The sequence below is a fragment of the Rhinolophus sinicus genome, linkage group LG14 (assembly GCF_036562045.2).
Source record: "Rhinolophus sinicus isolate RSC01 linkage group LG14, ASM3656204v1, whole genome shotgun sequence".
Lineage (NCBI taxonomy): Eukaryota > Metazoa > Chordata > Mammalia > Chiroptera > Rhinolophidae > Rhinolophus > Rhinolophus sinicus.
The window spans coordinates 45,399,808-45,421,463 of NC_133763.1; the positions used below are offsets into that span (position 1 = coordinate 45,399,808).

Here is a 21,656-nt window from a genome sequence, read left to right on the forward strand (position 1 = left end):
TGTTGGTGGGAAAGGGTTGTTTGAACCTCACTGCTGAGGGACTTTGCTGGGTCATTTGTTGGGAAATTCAATTTCAACACCTGTAGGTCTTTTCTCTTTGGCTAGTCACATTCTCCAAAAGACTCTTCCAATTTCCTGCTGAGAGGGCAGAGGGCAGGGGACGGAGGGATGGACCACAGCCGAGGTATGCATCCATTCATACAATGTTTTCAATACAGAACCATAGCCCTCAACTTGGTCATAATGCATCCTACGGCTGCAATAACAAACTACCATAAAAAGAGTGGTTTAAAACAACAGAACTTTATTGTATCACAGTTCTGGAGACTGTAAGTCTGAAATCAAGGTGCCAGCAAGGCCACACTTTCATGAGGCTCTAGAAGGATCTGTTCCATGGCTCTCTCCCCGCTTCTGGTGGCTGCCAGCAATCCTTGGCATTCCGTAGCTTGCAGACTCATCATTCCAATCTGTCTTCATATGGGGTTGTTCCCTCAGTGTGTCTTCCCTCTTCTTGTAAGGTCACCAGTCAGAATGGATTCAGGGCCCACCCTCTACATGGATGCCTCCTTTGCTCTACCTAATGACTTCAGGACTTGAATTGTTGGAAAGGGAGTGGGAGGGATATTAAAACATGTCCAAGTTTAAAAAAAGAAACACAACCATGTCCACAAATTCTTCAGCACTACTTCCATCTGAGGTGGCATCTAGATATTCTCTCCTGGGATATGGCCTGGCCTCGCTGACTTGCTTCTAACAAATACAACGGGGCAGAAATAACTGTGTGACTTCTGAGGCCAAGTCACAGAAGGTAATATATCTTCTGTTGGAGTCTGACATACACCTTTGGAGGACTGAGCTGTCACGTAAGCTTGGCTACCCTAAAGCCACCAGGCCAGAGAGACCACCTAGACTTAGAGGTCCCCAAGGATTTGCAAGTGATCCAGCTCCCAGTTGTTTTGAGTCTTCCCAGCCCGGTATCAGACATGAGCAAAGAATCCATCAAGGACACTAGCCCCAGCCATCATCTGACCACAAGAGGAACCCTGAGTACTCGCTACCTGAGTGCAGTTAATCCCCATCACTGTGAGCGATAACAATAAATGCTTTTATACCACTTATTGTTTTATACCACTAAGTTCGGGGGTGGGGTAGCAGTAATACTGGATTGGAGCAGAAGGATAGGAGAAAGGAAGAAGGGAGAGGAGGGGTAGGGGAAGAAGATAAAGTACACATATTTTATAAAAATTAAAAATAAATTTTAAAAAATCACAAGTGGTAACGCCATTAAAATATTTAAGACAAATTACAAACATGACAGTGAACTTGATGGTAACTGAAAGATTTCTTTCATGTGGGTTAGGACGCTCAATTTCTCTTGAAGTTGATAGATAAGGGTGACTACTTCACTCTTGCCTCAGCCCAGTATTTTCTGTTATAGGCTGACAACAGATGAGACCCCACACCAAATTGTATATTGTGAAATAAACAGTGTAAAATCAAGTGTCTTGCTGCATATGTTAAATCTCTTCAGGAAAAAAACCTGGGTATTTCATCTTGAGGGCCGTAAGTTAGAATGGTTTATGTTGCCAGTGAAAGAAAATCCACCTCAAAGGGACTTGCAAGATAGGCAACTGAATGGCTCACATATAGGTCTAGTGGTGCGGCTGGTTAACTAGCTGCAGTTCATTTAGTGTCATGCAGATTTTGTTTTCTCTTAACTTTGTTGGGGCCACCCTCAAACTCTACGGTCATTTATGAAGAAAGGACTCTCGATCCGTGGGACAAAATTTTATGAGTATGATCAGTTTAAAGAAACACAACCATCAGTCTCATTTACCACTTGTCGTTTACTCGAGCTGCTGCTTTCTACGGAATAATATACCGAATTCAGCACACCCAACTCTCCGAGGCTGAGGAAATACGCAAGCTTCGCCAAGTTGGTCGCCACACTAGACGGGGATTTACTAGCAAAACAGTCCAACAGTGAGGAGGACTCTGAGGGAATATCACACAGAGACAGGAATTTGGCGAGGGGCAGTGATTACCTGAAATGTAGTCTCTCAGGCAAGGAAGAGCAGAAGATATAGTTTCTTTGGGCCAAGTAGGTGCAGCAAGTTGGATCAGGCAATAGTGGAATGAATCCTCCCAAGGGACAATAATATATTTAAAAAAAACAAAAAAAAAGATTGCAACATTTCATGCTCAACCTGTTTTTTTTAAAACATGTTAAAATGCAATTCTTACAGGCAGCTGGATAGCTCAGTTGGTTAGAGCACGGTGCTCTTAACAAGGTTGCTGGTTCAATCCCCACATGGGCCACTGTGAGCTACGCCCTCCAGAACTAGACTGAAACAACTACTTGACGTGGAGCTGATGAGTCCTGGAAAAACACACTTAAATAAAAGTTAAAAGAAAAAAAAAAAAGAATAAAAGTCAATTTAAAAAAATAGAAAAAAATAAAATGCAATTCTGTTTTCTCCCTCTCATCATAAATATGAAGCAGTGATTTGTAAACGTCTTTGTACATGAAGACTATTTATTCTTTGATATGCTGCAAATATGTTTTCTGAATTGGGCAGGAATCTTTTATACTTTTTAATTCCCTAGCAGTAGAGGGGTAAGAACACAACTCTGGCGCTAGCGTTTGAAACCCGGATGACACTTTCTAGCTATAAAATTTGGGCAAGTTAAATCAGTGCCTCTTACAAGTCTGTGTATGGGAACAACAGTACCCACTTTCTAAGTTTTTTGTGAGGATCAAATGATTTCTTCATTCATGTAAGTTTAGTTCATCTACCTAAAGCATGTAGAACGCTTTACTAAGCTCCCACTAAGCCTTATGTAGCTGTTACCTAGGAAGAGGACGGCGACAGATGACATACATGGAGCACTGTATTCCTTCAGTCTTGTTTGGTATCAAGAATTTGTAGAACTACCTCTTTATTTGAAAAACATATAAACCAAAAGCTTCCAACTTCTTGTACAAGTTGAAAACTTTCAACAAAGATCTCTTTGTTGGACACAAAATATGGTCCAAGTGGCTCAAAATTAATTCTGATATAATATTATTCTAAAGTAATAGTTATTTTAAAAGTCTAAAGTTGTTTTTTTATGGCAAAAAACATACCGCCAAGTTGAAACTTTTTATTTTGCTAATGTACAAAGAGCATATAACAGTCCACTTTCCATGGTTTCTCAACACTTAACCACTGCTGACTTCTGTAACATGCCACTGATCGTCATAGTTCAGATGCCTGATCTTCTGTGAAAGCCCAACTTGCCTTTCTTTCTACCCACCAAATCAATCTGTCGTTTCAGAAGTCTTGTCGGATGTTTTCTTTGTTGGCCTCTCCATGTTGCTGCTTAATTTGAAAGATTTCATTTTCTAATTGCACAATAGTCCTTTCAATCTCATAATTCTTACTGACCAGAGATACCCAACTAGAATAGAAAAATAAAGGAAACATTATTCATTGTGAAATTTCTCTTGGAGTGTCTTATCAGATACACATTTTCAGCCAGGGCCATAACACTAACCTTTGCTTTTAACTTTCCATTTAAAAACCAGAGGCCCAAAGGGGAAGTGGGTAAAGGGCACACAGGATCTCTGCAGTATCTCTTACAACTGAATGAGAATCTCTGATTATCTCAAAATAAAAAATTCAGTTAAAAAGAAAAGGAAATTAGAAAGAGTTGAAGAGAGAAGAAAGAGTAAAGGAAGACAGCATTTAATTGGATTAACCAAAAAGGAGAGAATACAGGGCAGAGGAAATACTTAAAGTAAAATGGAGAAATTTCTAGAATTGATTAAGAAAAAATTCCAGAGATTCAAGGAGCCTTCCTCTTCTCCCAGGAAAAATACAAAAAACAAAAACCTTACAAATAAAAGGAAACACACACGTAAGTTTAGATGATTATATTAGCTGGAAGAAAAATATGAAAAGATGTATAATAGAGAACATGGGGTCCATGGAGGTGAATGGGAAGCTAGAACAAGGAGAATGATGAGGGAGATGGAGGGAGGGAGGACAGAGAAATCACAAAGCAAAAAAGAAAAGAGAAACTGTCAATTATATAGACATTCACGATTATTTTTAGGGATTTGTACAAACTTATGTGTGTATGTGATTTAAAAAATAAAATATATAAACAAGGGATATAAAAAACTGAGACACAAACAAATTATCAAGAAGGTATGGAATCTCCATACTTTCTGCAAGGGTTAAAAAATAGATAATTTTTTCCCCCTTTTAAAATAGGCAGAATGCTATTCAGAGCAGAAATAATGAACTGCAAACAGGGCACTCGAAGAACAGAATCAACTCGCAGTGGTTCAGATTTTGGTTATGTAACTCTTTCGCTTCCTTCCGAGCCCATAATTCAAGAAAGAGGCAAGGCAGTGAGGAGCAGGATGCAGAAAACAGCATTTCTCTGACACTTGTGGCACCCCATTTGAATACTGTTTAAATAATATTGTTGAATCTTGATCTTAAATTTGCCAAACAATTTAAAAGATGATGGAATTGTGGGTACTCACGTTGACTCCATTTCTCTTAATTTAGATCCAGCTGTGAGTTGCATGTTCTTTCGCTGCCAGTTTAAATCCTGAATATGTTTCCTGTAAAACATTATTTATACAACACACCTTTTAACATACGACCCAACAATCAACAGAAAAATCTATAATCAATACATCTTTAATCCCTTGAGAAGAACAGACATATAGCCACAGAATTTCAAGAATTAACTTTCTTCTATTTTTCAATTACAAATTTCATAAAACATGCTGTGAAAAATTAAACACACACACACACACACACACACACACACACACACACACACACTAAAAATTGAAGGTGCCTCCTCCCACGTGCTTCTCTTCCCCGATAAATGCTGTTCAGTGTTTGGTGGGTGTCCTTCCAGATTCTTTCCTATATGTGTATGTGCATGTTGAGGGTTTTGTTTTTTTTCCCTCAAACATAAATCAGAATATACATGTTACTCTGCAAATTTTCCTCCTTCTAAAAGCGCCTTTTCAATATTTACAGACTTGCAAATTACAAATGACATGATAGATAGATGTTTTCAGATCTCAGTCTATTTCTCCGCTACTAAGGCAGGGCAAACCCAACACCATATGCTGGATAAAGGGTGGGTATCAATTGCTTACTCTCATATGACCATACAGTCCACTGGTTCCCTTTTCATCTCACTCTATTTATTAAGTGTTCACCTAAACTTTATTCTGAAATAAGAGGAAAACACAACTTACCTTAACTTCTGGAGTTCTTTCTGTGCATGTTCAATCATATGAACCAGATTTCTAAGGAAGGAAAAGAGAAAAATCAGATTAATGTAAATTAAAATTTAATAGTACCAACTAAAAGTGAACTATCTAGTTGACACAAGGTCAAATTTTTCTGCTTAAAAAGTTAATATTTATTGAGCTCTCCGTGCCAAACACCACGTTAGACACTCTATAAATATTAGCTGATTTAATTTTCACAAGAATTCTCTAAGGTAGGTATGATTATCCCTACTTCACATGAGAGGAAAATAAACTTAGAAGGATTAAGTAACTTGGTCAAGGTAACATAGGTCAGAGCTGAATTCTATTTCAGGTCTTTTAAACTCTGGAGCCCAAGCAGTTTACTGATCCTCTGATTTTGTGAACTTACATCACTTCTTAAACTGCCATTACTTTCCAGAGAAGACGGAAACTATCTAACATGAATATACCCAGGTAAAGCCCCTCGTATTCCTATATTTCGGTATCTCCATTTATCTTGTCATTCTCCCCTCCTGTCTCCTGATAGAGAGAGAAGAAAACTGACCATTAACTGGGAACTTTACTCTGAATTACCTCTTCCTGAAAACCCTGTTTACTTGTTGTCTCCCCCTTCTTCCATCTCCCTCTTACTTGTACAGGTCCCTCCTCAAGTATTCTGACCATATGTCTGGTAAAACTTACTGCAGTGTATCATGGGAGTCAGAAGACAGGTTCTAGTCCCAGCTCTGCCCTGAATAGTTGCGTGGCCTTGGATGAGTCACGTGACATTGCTGGGGCTAAGACTGCTTATTTATAGCAATCAGGGGATGACCCTGAAGGTTTCCCTTTAGTTACAAGTACAGAATTCTCTCCTTATTACAAAATACTATTTTTTAGTGGTCCTGCACCAAGACCTACTTCGAGCTAAAAGTTTGTGCCTAGGATGTTTGATGCTCTCAAATCCTTTCACAAGGAAAGAAAATTTACTTTGATAACATATAGTACACCGTCTCTGGAGAAGTACCCATTGGGTTTGGAGGGGACATGCTAAGGGGAATGGCCAACACTATGAAGTGTTACGTGATTAACGGAAAATAAGTGATGCACATAGTAATTAATATAATTACTATATAGTAACTAGTAGTGTAGTTGCTCTTACACAAGACAGACACGCAAATTGTATAGTTACTATATTAGTATAGTTACTATATAGCAATTAGTATAGTTACAAAGAGAGGGAGAGAGCACTAGAGGCAGAATTTCTATCAGAGCAGATGAGGAAGTCGATTAGAATTGGGCCTTAACTAAATTGAATCTGGGTAGAACAGGTAAAGGCATTCCAGGAGGAGGCGAGGCATGAGGAAGGGCCCAGGGGCAGGGCGTCTGATATTCACCAGAGAGGACTGGTTTGGCTGGAGTCAAAGTCTACAACTGAGGTATAGCCTTTCGCCTTGAATACTAAGTGAAATGGTCTGAATCTTACCATGTAGGTAATGGGAAATTATTAAAAGTTTCTAGGCAAGTTGAAAGCTACGCTCTCTTCGATTTAATGTTTGTTTGTTGTCCTTGCATCCACGTTCTTCTCCATTCCTGGGATATTCTTGCTCTCCTCTAAATGTCCCAATTTCACCCCTTCTTAATGACCCTAATTTTTACTGTCCCTTCTCTGGATCTCTGTAGTTCATAGACCATAGCACACAATGCAGCACTTGCCCCCACACTGCTAAAAACAGACTACCAGTTATCTGGCACAGAGTATCTTATCTCATCTTGATAAAGCTTCTTGAGGACAAGGATCCCATTTTTCCATTTTGACACACAAATATTTTTTTGATTGATCTGTCTCTTTAATTTCTTTATCACCCTGACCCCATTTTTCATTTATCTCCCTTGCAACTTACCCACAAAAGAAACTGAATTGTTTGTTCTGTAGTTTTCCAAATTCTAGATTTTGCCTACTGGATCCTTTGTGTGTCCATAAAAATTTAAAACATAATTCTGAAAATATGAGGAAAGGTATTTACCATTTTGTGATTTTTGCTTTATTTTTTTCAGGAAGCGTACTGTAAGAAACAGTTTTATGCTCAATCATGAGGTTCAGTGGCCTGTTCTCAAACTGTTGATAGACATTCACGGGGTTTTCGGGGCTCCAAGGGGCCATAGAGATCATAATCTAACTGCTGAATATTACAAATAAGAAAACTGAATCCCAGGTAGATAACAAAACCTAAAGCTACAGCTCGTTATATGGAACAGGAATAGCTCAGTGGCTTGTTTTGGCAGTTCTGTTTCCCATGTATTTACGGTCGATTCTTATTATGTCCAGATTTCATATTTATGAATTTTCCTACTCACTCAAATTTATTTGTAACCCCAAAATCAATATTTACAGTGTTTTGCAATCATTCACAGAATGCTCAGAGAAAGGAAAAATTTGAGTTCCCAGATGTGCATGTTTCCAGCTGGAGTGGAACAAGGACGCTCTGCCTTGTTTAAAGTCTCATACAGAGAACACCAAAGGATGGAGTTTAACTGCCGACTCTGGTTACTTAGCACTGCTGAACCTTATCTTCTCTTTTATAAAATAAAGAAAATAGAATCTGCCAGGCTGCGTGTCTTTAGCATTTAAGATGGTTATCTATGTGAGATGTGCATATACACACATGTACATATTTCCCTCAGGAGAAATGATACAGTATTTGCTAATTCAAGGCCACTTTTATACAACATAACATGCAAATAACAGGAATCAACTGTATAAACAATTCCCCACGTTAACGATTACATTCTACCAAGTTGTGATTTGTGAATCAGACCTCAGAGCTCATTTTATTACAATATTATACAATAAACATGGTTGTTAGGTTTATGTTCCCCTGATACTCCAGCTTTGAGGTGGGGCTCAAAGCAGTGGCCTTTCATATAGGTTGTGGTTCTAGGTCATGAACCCAAGTGAAAGTTCAGCTCTACTATTTTTATCCCACTTCCCCTATCCTACTTCCCACATTTAAAAAAATACCAAAGCTGTGGGTGGGATGCGTTTAAAGAAACACAAAAAAGCTTCTTACTCATTATATACTTTCCAGGCATTGCATCCATGCTGTGACATTAGTTCTAGATTCTCAATTCGAACTGCTTGATGCTCTAACTGGGCCATAGAATTGTTTACACATTCTTGCCATGCAGTAATATCATTTTTCTGACCCGAGGAAGGGGCTGGAAGTTCATATCTGAAATTAAACAAAAATAAAATAAAATCACATATTCCACCGAACCTTTATCTCTCCTCCCAACAAAGGGTTTACCTACACTGTGAAAACTACAGAAGACTGAAAATAAGATGCAGACCTTGCAATAAGAAACCTATTTATCCTAAGAAACAAACAGCTTACAAATAAGACTTAGCATCATTATATATAGTAACAAAAAATTGTTCACATCAATGTGAAGTGATTCACTGAGCTACGGTCCATTCATATAAAGCATTGTTACATTAGCTATTAAATGAGATTACTGAAGAATACTTAAACCATTAAGATGATTGTAACATACTATGGGAAAAAAGTAGGATACAAAAAACTATGCTGTCGTTTTTGTAAAAACACCTACATTCATCCATCCTCACATTCATATACCCACACCCCTCTCGAGAAAAATACTGGACCTCACTCTGTTCTCTCTTCAAACTATCCAGTCCTTCAACATGCCAACAGAGCCATCAAATAAATGCACTCTTCCTAAACCTCAGCTCATTATTAGAGTTACTACACAGTAAGTTTTAATTTCCATTTTAGTATTTTTACCAGATACTGTAAAATTCCAAATTATTACTACAAAAAATGGAGGGCTATGCAACTGGGATCAAGAAGTAATGAGCTTTACACATACAGGTACAAATGTAGCATTTTTCAAATTTCTAACTATAACCTACAATAAGACCTTTTTTCAGTGACTCGGTACACGAACATACATAGCTGAACAAAAGTTTCACAAAACAGTACTGATCTTTAACATGCAATACATTGACATTTTCTATCCTATTACCTTAAAAAAGTGCTGCGGTGTCTTACTAAGTGTACTTCAAAATCTGCTGCTTAATGAACTGATGGTTTGAAATACACTTCCCTGCAGGAGTTACTATCATGAAAATCTTGAGAGCAGAAGCACCTGAAGATGGGAGAGCTGAGGAGTCCTGGAAGTCGTCCTGCTTTTAGCACTCAGACCAGACAGGCAATGGAGCACAAGAAACCTGGTCCTCTGGTTCTACAGACTCACATGCCTCTTACAGTCTCTGCATATGCTGAGAATAGGCCTACGGTCCATGTGGCCCTCTCTTGAAGGACTCCATTCTGACAGATGATTTAGTGGTTCTCGTAATTCCATGATTTTAGAGCTGAAAGGGGCCTCAGATGTTAAGCAACCCAATTGTCCATGTTACAGAAAGTGACAAAAGGTGGTTTTGTTTCGTTTTTTCCCCCCAAGGAAGGAGAGACAGTTTGTAGTGGCAAGGGAGGGAAGAAAGTGGAGCAAAGTGAAACTACCCCTGCACGCTGTCCTGTGTAACAAAGAGCAAAGCAGGGATCACTAGAAGTCATAACACATGTTTCATCAGTGAAGAAGTACATGTCTAACCAGAAACATTTCTTTGGGAATTCTTTTTTTAATTTCTTTTTTAAAAAGATTTTTTATTGGGGAACAGTGTGTATTTCCAGGACTTTTTTTTTTCCAAGTCAAGTTGTTGTCCTTTCAATCTTAGTTGTGGAGGGTGCCGTTCAGCTTCAAGTTGTTGTCCTTTCAGTCTTAGCTGTGGAGGGTGCAGCTCAGCTCCAGGTCCAGCTGCCGCTGCTAGTTGCAGGGGGCGCAGCCCACCATCCCTTCTGGGAGTCAAACCAGCAACCTTATGTTTGAGACGATGCACTCCAACCGAGCCATTCGGGAGGCAGCTCAGCTCAAGGTGCCGTGTTCAATCTTAGTTGCAGGGGGCGGAGCCCACCATCCCTTACGGGACTCGAGGAGTTGAACCGGCAACCTTGTGGTTGAGAGCCCACTGGCCCATGTGGGAATCGAACCGGCAGCCTTTGGAGTTAGGAGCATGGAGGAGCTCTAACTGCCTGAGCCACCGGGCTGGCCCTTGGAATTCTTAAATATGAACTTCATTACAATTTACCATTCCCCTGTAGTTGGATTTTAAAATATTTTACATTTTTAAATAATGGTGCAAAGAATATTTTTGAACATTAACACAGGATTATATGAACCACTATTTTATGAAAAAACAAAAAATGTAAAAACAGGCAAGGATTTTTTTCCTTTTCAACGTTTCTTTTGACATGGCTACAGTAGTTTTACTAATTACTAAAGTAAACAATGATTTGAGCCCAGTTGAACCCAGAGATAGGACTTACCGTTTCATACTGAGCAATTCAATTGGTTGCCGAGCAGCCAGTCTTTCAAATTCATTTCTCATTATGTCAGTCTGATGTATAAATCAGAGAAATAATTATTTCCAAAATCGTATCAACAATTAAAATGAACAACCACCAAACAATGAATCTAACTTATTTACATATTTATATTTGATATTATCCATTATATAATAACAGATCATTTCTCTTCTGCCAAGTCTTCTCTGTGTTAAATGCTCTCTAGGATCTGGAGAAGAACACACACACTTCATATGTAAAGGGGCCCACAGAGAAAAGGATGAATCCTAGATCGGTCATTCTCAGTCCCAGCGGCACATTAGAATCAGCTGGAAGCTTTGAAAATAATTCCAACCCTAGCCACATCTCACCATCTTCTCTCACTCCCTTTTAATTGTCTTGAGGTGGAGACTGGACATAACTATAGCTTTCGTTTTTAATTCACCAGTTGATTGTCAAGTGAAGCCACTGTTGAGAACCAAGCATCTAAGTGTTCATTGGGGGCAGAGGGAGAGAGGACTTGGACGTAAAATAATTTGCTTTAAGGCCATGGGCCTAAGTCTATACTTTCTTGTTTGGTCCCGTCTACTGTTTTCACACTTTGTGAAGAATGGAAAAGAGGGGAATGGGTAAAACTGGTTTTTGCTATCTGGTCTAACAATTTTACTATTAAAAAGAAATGTGGCATAACTATTGTTTTGGGTTCAATGTTTTGGTCAATATCCTATTTCATTTCTGTTCTGCACATTTCCAGCCCTGAGTACAAAGAACTGCTTAAGTGAAGCATTTATAGTAATACCTCACTTATTCCATGTAATTTCAATTTTTTGAGGGCTTCAGCATTTTTAACAATTAGACTAAAGAGTAAGCAAAAACGGCCTTCCAGAAGCCCACACTTCTTGTTTCCAAGTTTGCATTAAGCGTTTCTTATTGAGAAAGCTGTTTTTTGGACTATTACTGAGTTACACACAACTCTAAGAAAATGTAGTTATCTAGTTTCCTGCAGAAAACCAGAGTATTCTAGCTAGAGGCTATGTACAGTGACAGACAAAGACAACTAACAATTAACAACTAGATGAGATACTAAAAACGCAGTACAAACAGTCTTGAGCCATTAACACAGGAGCCGTTACCTAACTCACACAGCCAGTAAGTGAGAGGTCTGGAGTTTTAACTCAACTCTCTCCAAAGATTGAGCCAATGTTCACGGAGCTAAGTCATGAAAAGAACTCTGGGCATGCCTGGCACACAGTAAGCATTCATTAAATAAAACTGCATTAGAAGCCCTCCATACATTCAACTGATAAATATTTGGGTCTCTATTGTGTGTCAGACACTGTTCTAAGTGATGAAGATACGGTGGTGAAGAAGACAGAAAAGATCCCTGCCCGTGGGGCACTCTCATCCCAGCTCACCTAGGCCTTCCTCAACCATCCTATCTAAAGTAGTCACCCAATCACTGTATCACACCACTACTTCTCTGTGTAGCTTTACCAATCACCTCTTATCTTCTGACTTGTCTGTCTCTACACTCTAGAACAGGGGTGTCTAAACTGCGGCCTGCGGGCCAACTGTGGCTCGCAATCCATTGTTAATTGGCCCGCAGCAAATTCCAAAAATATATTTAGTTTACTTAAATAAACCAGGTGAAGTAATACGTACTTCAGCTCGAGTGAGTGGCCTGGCTATTTGTGTATTTTACCACATATGGCCCTTAGTGAAAACCGTTGAAAAAAGTTTGGACACCCCTGCTCTAGAATGTAACCTCCATGGGTATGGGCCTTACCTATCCTGTTCCCCTCTACCTGGCATAGAACACACCTTCATAAATAGTTGTTAAGTGAATTAATGGAAGAGCAGTTTCAAAGTCAGTTTGAGGGGTGGCTTAGGGCAAATTAGTGTCTCTAAGCTGCAGTTTTCCCATCTAAAAAAATTGGGATAATAAACATATAATTATATAGGGCTATCTTTAGGACTGAGATGGTGAGCCCAGTCCACTATGAGCTCCTATTATTAAAAAGGGTTAAATAATCAGTATACTAATATAAAGATAGGGAGCATATGTTGTATTTAAGAGAGCTAAAAAGAAAACTGGTTCAAGTATTTAAAAGTTTGTGATTGAATGCAGTTATCTGAAACTTTCATGAATCAATCCAATATGAAAGCATCACTGTAATTAGTTCTTGATGTGATAACATCTATATTTGGGTAACAACATTTAGAAAAAGCACGGGAAAATCGTTTATCACAGGAACATCTCTCTCCTACTTAAAACTTTGCCAGTACTTTTTTCATGTTACTTCAATATAAATATTGTTTTAATAACAGAATGCTTTCATAAATAAATGGCTACCTATAACAGGGGAAAGAACCCAAACATGTATTAAAATGCTTAAGAGAATCCATTAACTTAGAAATAATATTTTACATTTCATTTTGCTGATTAAACCCTAAGTAGTATCTTGGATGCACTTCTAGACTAAATATTTAAATGGTGTATTACTTAGATATGGTTGGTCCCCTCAGTCATTCATTGGATGAACATTCATTGGACGAACATCTACTAGGCTTTATACAAAGGCTGCCCTCCAGTGGTTCTCAGGAGCTTATGTAAATAAATATATATGTATGCATACATATATACGTGTGTGTATACACACACACACACACACACACATATCTCACACACATGCATACATATATGCCGGAGGTGCCAAAAAAAAGTACACATTTTAAGAGATGTTATCTATGTATTACTTTTCAAAGTTGAATTGAATCACAGTAGCAATGTGTAGTATGATGTTGGCTCAAAAGATGGCGTTAATCAAATGAATGCCAGCGTCATTAATTGTATTACAATTTTAACAGTTTTTTCCTTTCTTAAAATGTATATACTTTTTTTGGTACCCTCTTTATATACACTTAAACACCTTAGATCACTTGTTTTAGAGTGGAGAGGATCCCACTGAGAATTTACACAAGGAACCTCTCTCCGAAAAGCATACACACTAACTTTTGCGTTGTTAGGTGGTTTGCAGAGCCCTGTAAAGTCCTTCTGTGGGTCTCTGAATAAGAACCCCGGAGAAGAAGGCTTGTCTATCTAGCTGTCGTCAATGGACTGATAGTAGTACCTATATAAGCTAAACAAGCAATACTTAGAGCGGGAGTTTAGAATCCACTTTTACGTGGTAAGGATCTCAATACAAAGTAAAGGTTCGCAGGAATCCTGGTTCATACGCGGGGCTCAACACATCACACACACTTACTTCAAAAGCAGAATAATCCGGGGCTGTCAGGTAGCTCAGGTAGTTCTTGGTAGGTCGGTATCTGCGAGTTTCCTCCTCTACCAGCGCCGCAGCCTAAGAACGAGAACAGGGGCCAGGGTCGGGGTAGCGAATTGTAAGATGCTTCTTCCAACACTAAGGACTAGCAAGCGCTGCGTCACCTACACAGACACCCCAAACTCACCGCTTCCCGCACACCAGGGGCTTCATAGCCTTGGTCAAAATACGGCAGCGCATCCACCACGGCCTCTCCGGCCACCAACCCCGTACCCGCCATTCTTTGGTTTGCCTGAGCTTTCTGAGTCTGCGCAGGCTCAGGCCCGCTTCAATACGCCTGCGCCCGCCGCCGATGTAATTCACGTCGCCTGCGTCTCGCCTTTGACGCATGCTCAGTTGTTCATTCTGAAGGCGCGCTCGGCAGGCTGTTGGGGACTGTCGGCCATTTTTTTGGGGTCGGAGGTGACGTCATGTCGTGGTTTCCCAGAGTGAGTGGATTGTCTCAATTTCCTGTCCCCGCCTGGTCCCCTTTTTTGCTTCCGACTGGCAGCAATTTGTAGAGTTTTCCTCCAGAAATTGCTCTCTACGCTGATAGCTGGGAGGGGAATCTTAAAACTTTTGGAGGGGACTGGCTGCAGTGTTGGCGGGGAGAGAGGAACTGCCTTCCCATCTTGGCTTACTTCTCTTGACCCATTAAACTCCCCATTCAAGTTCTCTCCCGTTGTGCCGAGCATCTCTTCCCCTTGCACTTCCTTGCTGTACCCCCACTGTCCTTCGTTCCCGGCGCCCTGAGAATCTAAGCATTGGTTAAGCGCCGTTCTTGCACAGACTCTAGAAGTGGGCGCCAGTCTCCAGGTAAAACTGCGAAGCTTTAGGGCCTGCCTAACAAAAGGAACCGGATCTCCCTCCAGGGCGAGACTGGCAACTGCCCACCAACGTGAACTTTTAAACCTTCAGGACGTACGGTAATAGAAGCGCCCGTTGCCTCCCAACCACTCCTGCTGCTGCCGACGCTGGGTCTTGGGTCCGTGGCCCCCAGCTCCCGTTGACCAAGCAGGCGAAGACCAAATAAGGGAGTCGGAGTATAGACCCTACCCGCTGTGCAGCCTACACCCCGGCATTGTCTGCCAAGAACCAGGAAATGTTGCCTACGGTTTTTAAGTCTGGTAAGCTTAGGATCGATTCGGATTATCTTTTACCTACTATTAGATAAATGCTATAGATTTAAGTAAAAGATCGTCGCATCTTTATTTAAAATTCTCCAAGAGACCATGGAATTTTTGTGTTTATTCATTAGAACTGTAAACAACATTTTATACAAATCTTGAGAAATTCTTTTACAAATATGGCCAGAATTCGTAAAACTTTACAAAAAAATAAAACAGACCCAAGAAAAGGAAGCAGCTTCAGATCGTAGGGATAAAATAAAACCCCTATTCCTGAAGCAAAGGTCTCCTCACAGAGGGATAGCCAGGGTCCACCACAGTAATAACTCCTACCCCCATTTTAGAAACACTCAATTCCCAAATACTAATTGTTCCCTCAGGGTTGGAGTGTCAGAAGAGACTAAATGGGGTGATACCTGGTAAAAGCCCCATGGGGTAAGCTGCTTAATAAACATTTTTAAAAAGACACAGGCTCAGTTCTATTTTCTGGACCGACATCTATACGAATTCTATAGCACCGGTCTTAAGTGGTGTCAGCTTCAGGTTCATGCACACCAGAACGGGGAATAATGACAATACTGTACGAGTCAATAAATTGTATCCTCATACAACTGGTAAGGCTTTGTTAAGTTTAAATAAATATTTTTTTTATGTCAATTCAAACCATCAGCAAGAGTTGAAGAAAACAAACTGCCATTTGCTATAACATCAATGAAATTGCACCATCACTGGCAAATTCCTCTTTCCAATCACTACTACTTTACGTGTTAAAGGTTCGGGTGATTATGTGATGGTATGTCCAGGAAATGTTCATATTCTCAGTCGAATTGAATTAGAGCAAAAAGTCCAACAATTCTAGGGGAACCAAAAAAAAAAAGTCTCATCTAGTTTGAAATCCTTTATCCTCAGAGCTCAGAGTTGGCTGTGCTACACTTCAACTTAGAAGAAAACTTTTTCAATAGCTACAATCCCACAGAGCTCAAATTTCCATCTGCAGGACTAACCAACTTTCTCTGTTCACAAACTAACAGTTCTAACTCTGTTGTACAACTTTGGGCAAGTTACTTAATGTTTTTGAATTCCAGTTTCTTCCTTAGTAAAATGGAAATGGAAATATCTCAGAAAGTTGATTTAAAGACTGAATAAGATACATGTACCACAGTGCATGGTACATGGTGGACACTAAAAAATGTTTTCATGCCCTTGAAAGGACATTTTCCTACTAGTTATAATTCCACAGTTGAATGTTGACACATGAGGGACAAGCTATTCAAGTGCCACACAATGTGGAGCAGGAGTTGCATGATGTCTTCTTTTATAAGCTACTCAGTAACAGTACTAATAAATAGGGCTTCCATACAAGTGAGACTCCCCTAGGCGGAACATTAGACAAGAAGAGAGATACATGTAGTGAGTATATTCCTTAGCTCAAAAGCCCACAGGGTTAAAGCTGCCATGGTATTTCAGCGATGAGAATTACGTGTGTAGGGCTAGTGTTCTCCACTTCGATCACGCTTCCCTAGTACCTTACTCCCTCATTGTGCTTCTTCTCTCACTTTGAGCTGTTTTTCAAAATGCAACACCAAGTCTTTCCCTTGTAAAAGACAAGTGCCTTCATAGACTAAGCACAAAACACAAAGAATGAGTCGAAGAATCAAATGGAAAAGGCCACTTAAATTAGAGGCAGTGTAGAGAGAGCATTGCTTCCAGACGACTCCCAATAATTCTCCAGTGATGACTACAGTAGCAACAAGAGAATCCTCCTCCAAGAATCGGCCCACTCTGCACACTTGTCAACTTTCAAGGATTTTGTAGAATACTTTAGGGCATCCTGACGCCTGGAAAGGTATTTTCTTTGGCACTTTCTGTTCTATTTAGCATGAGACAGTCAATCAGATTTCACTTCTTCTGCAGAAATTTCATTTTACTTCCTAAAGGGAGAAAAAAGTGGAGTGAACTTTTTTCATTAGTTCATGTTTATTTATGATACGTTATTTGAGGGATTACCAACCTAGTCATTCAGAACAGCCCAGGAGTAAGCTGCCATCTCAAGCTATCAGTTGTTATATTTAACCACCAAACTTGCTTCCACCCCAAATGTGTAATTGTAGAGGTAGAAGAGAACACGGGCATCATCTAATTCAGTGGTTTTCAACCCTGACTGTAGGTTAAAATCACTTGGCCTTCTCCCAGAGATTATAATATTGTAGTCAGAGCTGAAAACCACTGATCTAATCTAACCCCATGGTTATAAAGATGAAGTAACAGCCCAAAGCATAATTTGCCCAGGGCCTTTTTAAGGATAGGGTCTAATTTTAATTAGGGGAATATATTTCAAAGACCAATATAAATATCATAGAATATAGGTTCTTCGTTGTATTGGGCTACCACACCACTGTTCTCCTATATCATACTGACTGGATAATTAAAAGTTAGCTATAATTGAAAAATCATAAACAACCATGTTTCTTTATGAAGTGTAAAATTAGAGACTTGTGGGAAATCCTCTTTTGTTTCAGGTGCCCTCTAAACCAGATGTTTTTAATCTGGAGTCCACGGATGGACTTCACGGAGGTCCATGGATGCCCTAAAATTATACGTAAAATTTGTTTCTATGCTCTAAGTATATATTTCTGGAAAAAAAGGTCTAGTTTTTAAAAGATTCTCCAAGGGATGTGACCAAGAGAAGATTAATGATTATAACATGCAAATTCATATTATCATGAGGGAGCTTCATCTAAGGAAAATGGTCCACAAATAACCTCTGAGGAAGAGACTTCTTTTTCTTCAAAACACTTTGGGACGAGGGTCATGGTTTCTGGTCAGCCTACTTGATCTGATTATATTATTGATCAAATTATAAAGCTTTTGTGATGAGGCATGCTTACTGCAAAAACTTTTCAGGCACATTTATGTAACAGGAAAACACAGTAACTCACCAAGACTCCGCAAAATTCTGTTCACCCCACTGGGCTCAGACTCAGGAATTGTTTCCAAATATTGGAAGGCCCGGACCTCAAACAAACCTACAAGGAAAACTCATGTTGGTCAAATTGTCCAATGTTCAAGACAGAACCAATTAAATAAAACTCTGTGCTCACTAGCAAAGTACTTCCACAGCTAAAACAATATTACAAAATAAACATTTCCCATAACAAACAAGGGCTCGGAATTTGAGCCCTTGTAGCTTTACACTAATTTTTGTTGGTATCATTTTCAAACCTTCCAAGAGCTCGCTAAATACAGAGTGACAACTTTATGATGAAACTGACCTTTCACCCCACTTTTCCGAAGCTCTCGGTCTTGGATGAATCCTGCAAACATCTGAGTTTCCATGAAGAGATCCAGGAAGTGGCGAACACTTCGGGAGGTGTGGGATTTACGGAATGGCTCTCTTTGAAATACACGCTCCCCACGCTCAGTGACAGTCATGCTCAAAGAATAATGTCCCACCAGCTCCACAAAAAACCTGACAAATGCTTCGGACACCAAAGAGTTGAGTGTCACATCTGTTACAAAAATCAAAGAACAAAAAAAAAACAGAAAAGAAAAAGTCCTCTAAGTTTTGTGTTTATGGGAAGTACGGCTCTGGTTATGAAAGTGATGCCTAGGAAATCAGAGATTAAAGGACTGAGAATAAACATAGGAATCCTCATTCTTGGCTTTTCTGCAGTCTCTATAACTTACAAAAAACAAATGGCTTTCATCCTTACCTTCATTTTCTTCCCACACATACTCTTATTACATCTCTCAGCCTGGCTCGTACATCTGTGATTTCAATGGAACTGCTCTTTCAGAGGCCACCCGTGAGAACCAGCCCAATTGAATCTGCTTTTCTATTTTTATCCTCCTTTAAACTCCATGGTGCATTTGTGCTACCTCCTCCTCATTCCCACAAATTTATGCTCCCTAGTCTCCTGATTCTTCTCCTGCATCTGTGACCAAACATTTGTTTTTCTCTTGCCTCTTCATCCTCCTCCCGAGCGTGGTCCTCAGACCACATCTCGTCACCTACCCTCCCTTAAAGAGCTAATTGGCATTGAGATAGGGCTGAGTTTCCATGTTGGTAATTCTAAACCTTAGATCTCCAGCCCTGTCATTTCACCAAAATTCACCTTCTACATTTTCAGACTACTATGGGTGATCATCATTTGGCTTTCCCATTAGCATTTAAATTCCATTTGTCTAAAAATCACCATATCAGGTTGCTTTGGGAAATTGGTAGAATATGAATCAAGTTAATGCAATATGTGTCCAATGCCAAATTCATTATATTTCTCCACCAAATCAGTTTCTCTCTCAACTTTCCCATTTCACATTGCACCATGATTATTCCACAATAAATAATTTGTTGAAGGCTTAAGATGGGGCAGGCACTGTACTAAGTGCTTTTACAAATGTGTCAAGCCAATGAGGTAGGTATTCTCCTTTTACAGATGAGGAAACAGGGGCTCAAAACACTCTCCGGGGTCATCTCATCTCGTACAGTGGAGAAGCTGCGAGACTCCCAAGTCAGGTGATTCTTAACCACCATAATATATTATAATGTAACGCCTTCCAGGTTCCAGGCTCAAACCTCAGATTCAGCTTGGATTCCTTTTTCTTCCATATCCACATAGTATTTTGTTTTCCTTCACAATGCCTCTTTCCCTTTCCCATGGGCTCCACCATGAACTAGTAGGTTAGTAACCTCGTTTTAGTTAGTTTACCATAAGCAACTGTATAAAGGTGGGCAACTGGCGTAACCCCTCGTGTCTGTTCTTTCTATATCTGTATAATGACATGGATGATTAGGTGATTTCTAAGGTCTCTTCTGGCATTGTATTTTGATTCTAATCTAGATTTTTATTATAGTCTGTTCAACAGACTTCCTTTTCATCTCTTCCTTTCTGCAGCTGAGAATCCAAGGTCCATTAATGCTTTTATCGTCAACACTTGTAACCCATTCCCATCCCCTCCACTTACTGTCCCATTTCTCCTCCATTTTGCAGCAAAATTTCTTGGAAGAGTTGTTTATACCCATTGCACCCCTTTCTCACATCTAATTCACTTTCTTTTCAAAATTGTTTTTCTATAACTTATCTTCCTTTGTTTCTGTTTCAATGTATCTACTTTATTTATTCTTTTACATGTATGAATATTTCGTAAGGTCAGCAGTGAGATGAACATCACAATGCTTAAGACAGAACATGATGTAACAGAACATGTGGCATGCCGCTCAGTGGTGTTCTTCCCCGACTCCCCAACAGAGGGCGACCATTGTTTGGAATTTTGTGTTCATCATTCCCTTGTTATACGTTAGTTTCACTACACACATATGTAACCCCAACAACGTATTTTAGGTTTTGTATGTCTTTCAACATAATATAAAACATTATCTTCTCCTGCAACTGCCTGTTTTATTCAATATACGTTTTTAAGATTCTTATTTAATGTCACATTCTCCTGTCAATGGACATTTAGGTTGTTTTTATTTTTTGCCATCACTTACAATACCATTATGAAAATTACTGTACTTGTTTCCTAGTTATCGTGTAAAAGTTTCTCTAGCATATATGTCAAAAACTGAATTGCTGGGTTGTAGGATATGTACACCTTTAACTTTACTAGATACCGAATTGTTTTTCCAGAGCAGTTGAACTAATTTACACATTCACACCAACACTTGATATTGTCAGACTTTAAAATTTTTGCCAATATGGTACATATAAAACGGTATCTCATTGTGGTTTTAATTTATATTTCCCTGACGTTCAGGAGCATTTATATCTCTTCATATACTTATTGGCCTTTCATGTTTCCTCTTCTATGATTGTTCATATCTTTTCCCCATTTTTCTTTTGGGTTGCTCATCTTATTATTGAATCATAGGAATTTTTAAAAATAAATTCTAGATACTATTCCTTTGTTAGTTGTATTTGTTGAAAATCTCTTCACCTAGTTTGTAGTTTGTTTTTTACTTCTTTTCTATGGTATCTCATGATGAACAGAAATTTTAAAAAATTAACATTGTCAAATTAATCTTTTCCTTTATGGTTTGTGCTTTGTGCCACATTTAAGAAATCCATTATTGTCCCAAAACATAAAATATTTTCTTCTAGTCTTTGCTAAACATTTTTAATGTTTTACTTTTAACATTTAAGTCTTTAATTCACTGGAATTAATTTTGTGTATAATCTGAGGTATAAATTATATTCATTTCTTTTCACAGGGAAAATCAATTTCCCTAGTATTGTTTATTGAATGGTTCATTGTTTTCCCACTGATATGCAGGCTGGTGCTGACACAAATCAAGTCTCCTTATGCTTGTGCACTCTCTATTCTTTCCATCACTCTATTTGTTTATTTCTGTACCAAAACCAAACGATCTTAAGTACTACGACTTTATGATTAATCTTGATGTTTTGTAGGGCAAACCCTTCAATCTTGTTCTTCTTTTTCAAGAATGACTTAACTATTGTTGGCTCTTTGTATTTCATCAAAACTTTAAAAAGCTGAATGTCATTCCAACTCTCTC

The 21,656-nt window shown here is 39.1% G+C and overlaps 2 protein-coding genes across 7 annotated transcripts in view; both read right to left on the minus strand.

Annotated features, from left to right (window-relative positions):
- Positions 1 to 283: 283 nt before the first annotated feature.
- Positions 284 to 14,319, minus strand: BCAS2 (BCAS2 pre-mRNA processing factor). Of its 5 annotated transcripts, XR_012491821.1 has the most exons (10): positions 14,161 to 14,319; positions 13,959 to 14,051; positions 10,675 to 10,745; positions 8,338 to 8,499; positions 5,273 to 5,323; positions 4,538 to 4,618; positions 3,298 to 3,441; positions 2,245 to 2,393; positions 2,046 to 2,142; positions 284 to 592 (listed from the first exon to the last, which is right to left on the minus strand). XR_012491821.1 is itself a non-coding variant. In XM_074319066.1 (8 exons), exons 1-7 carry the CDS (start codon positions 14,251 to 14,253, stop codon positions 3,315 to 3,317), a joined length of 678 nt encoding a protein of 225 aa, XP_074175167.1. In that variant the 5' UTR covers positions 14,254 to 14,319; the 3' UTR covers positions 284 to 2,380; positions 3,298 to 3,314. The 5 variants fall into 5 exon arrangements, 2 of the variants coding, with proteins under 2 accessions (XP_074175167.1, XP_019585921.1); XR_012491819.1 differs by having other exon boundaries at positions 284 to 2,142; XR_012491820.1 differs by having other exon boundaries at positions 2,046 to 2,393.
- Positions 14,320 to 15,240: 921 nt separating this feature from the next.
- The window catches only part of DENND2C (DENN domain containing 2C), a 71,771-nt gene continuing 65,355 nt past the window's right edge, over positions 15,241 to 21,656 (minus strand). For both annotated transcript variants that reach the window (XM_019730359.2, XM_019730360.2), the window contains 3 exons: positions 18,412 to 18,648; positions 18,079 to 18,165; positions 15,241 to 17,070 (listed from right to left, as the gene is read on the minus strand). In XM_019730359.2, the coding sequence (XP_019585918.2) occupies positions 17,039 to 17,070; positions 18,079 to 18,165; positions 18,412 to 18,648 (356 nt within the window). In that variant the 3' untranslated portion in view covers positions 15,241 to 17,038. The remainder of the gene's footprint in view (positions 17,071 to 18,078; positions 18,166 to 18,411; positions 18,649 to 21,656) is intronic.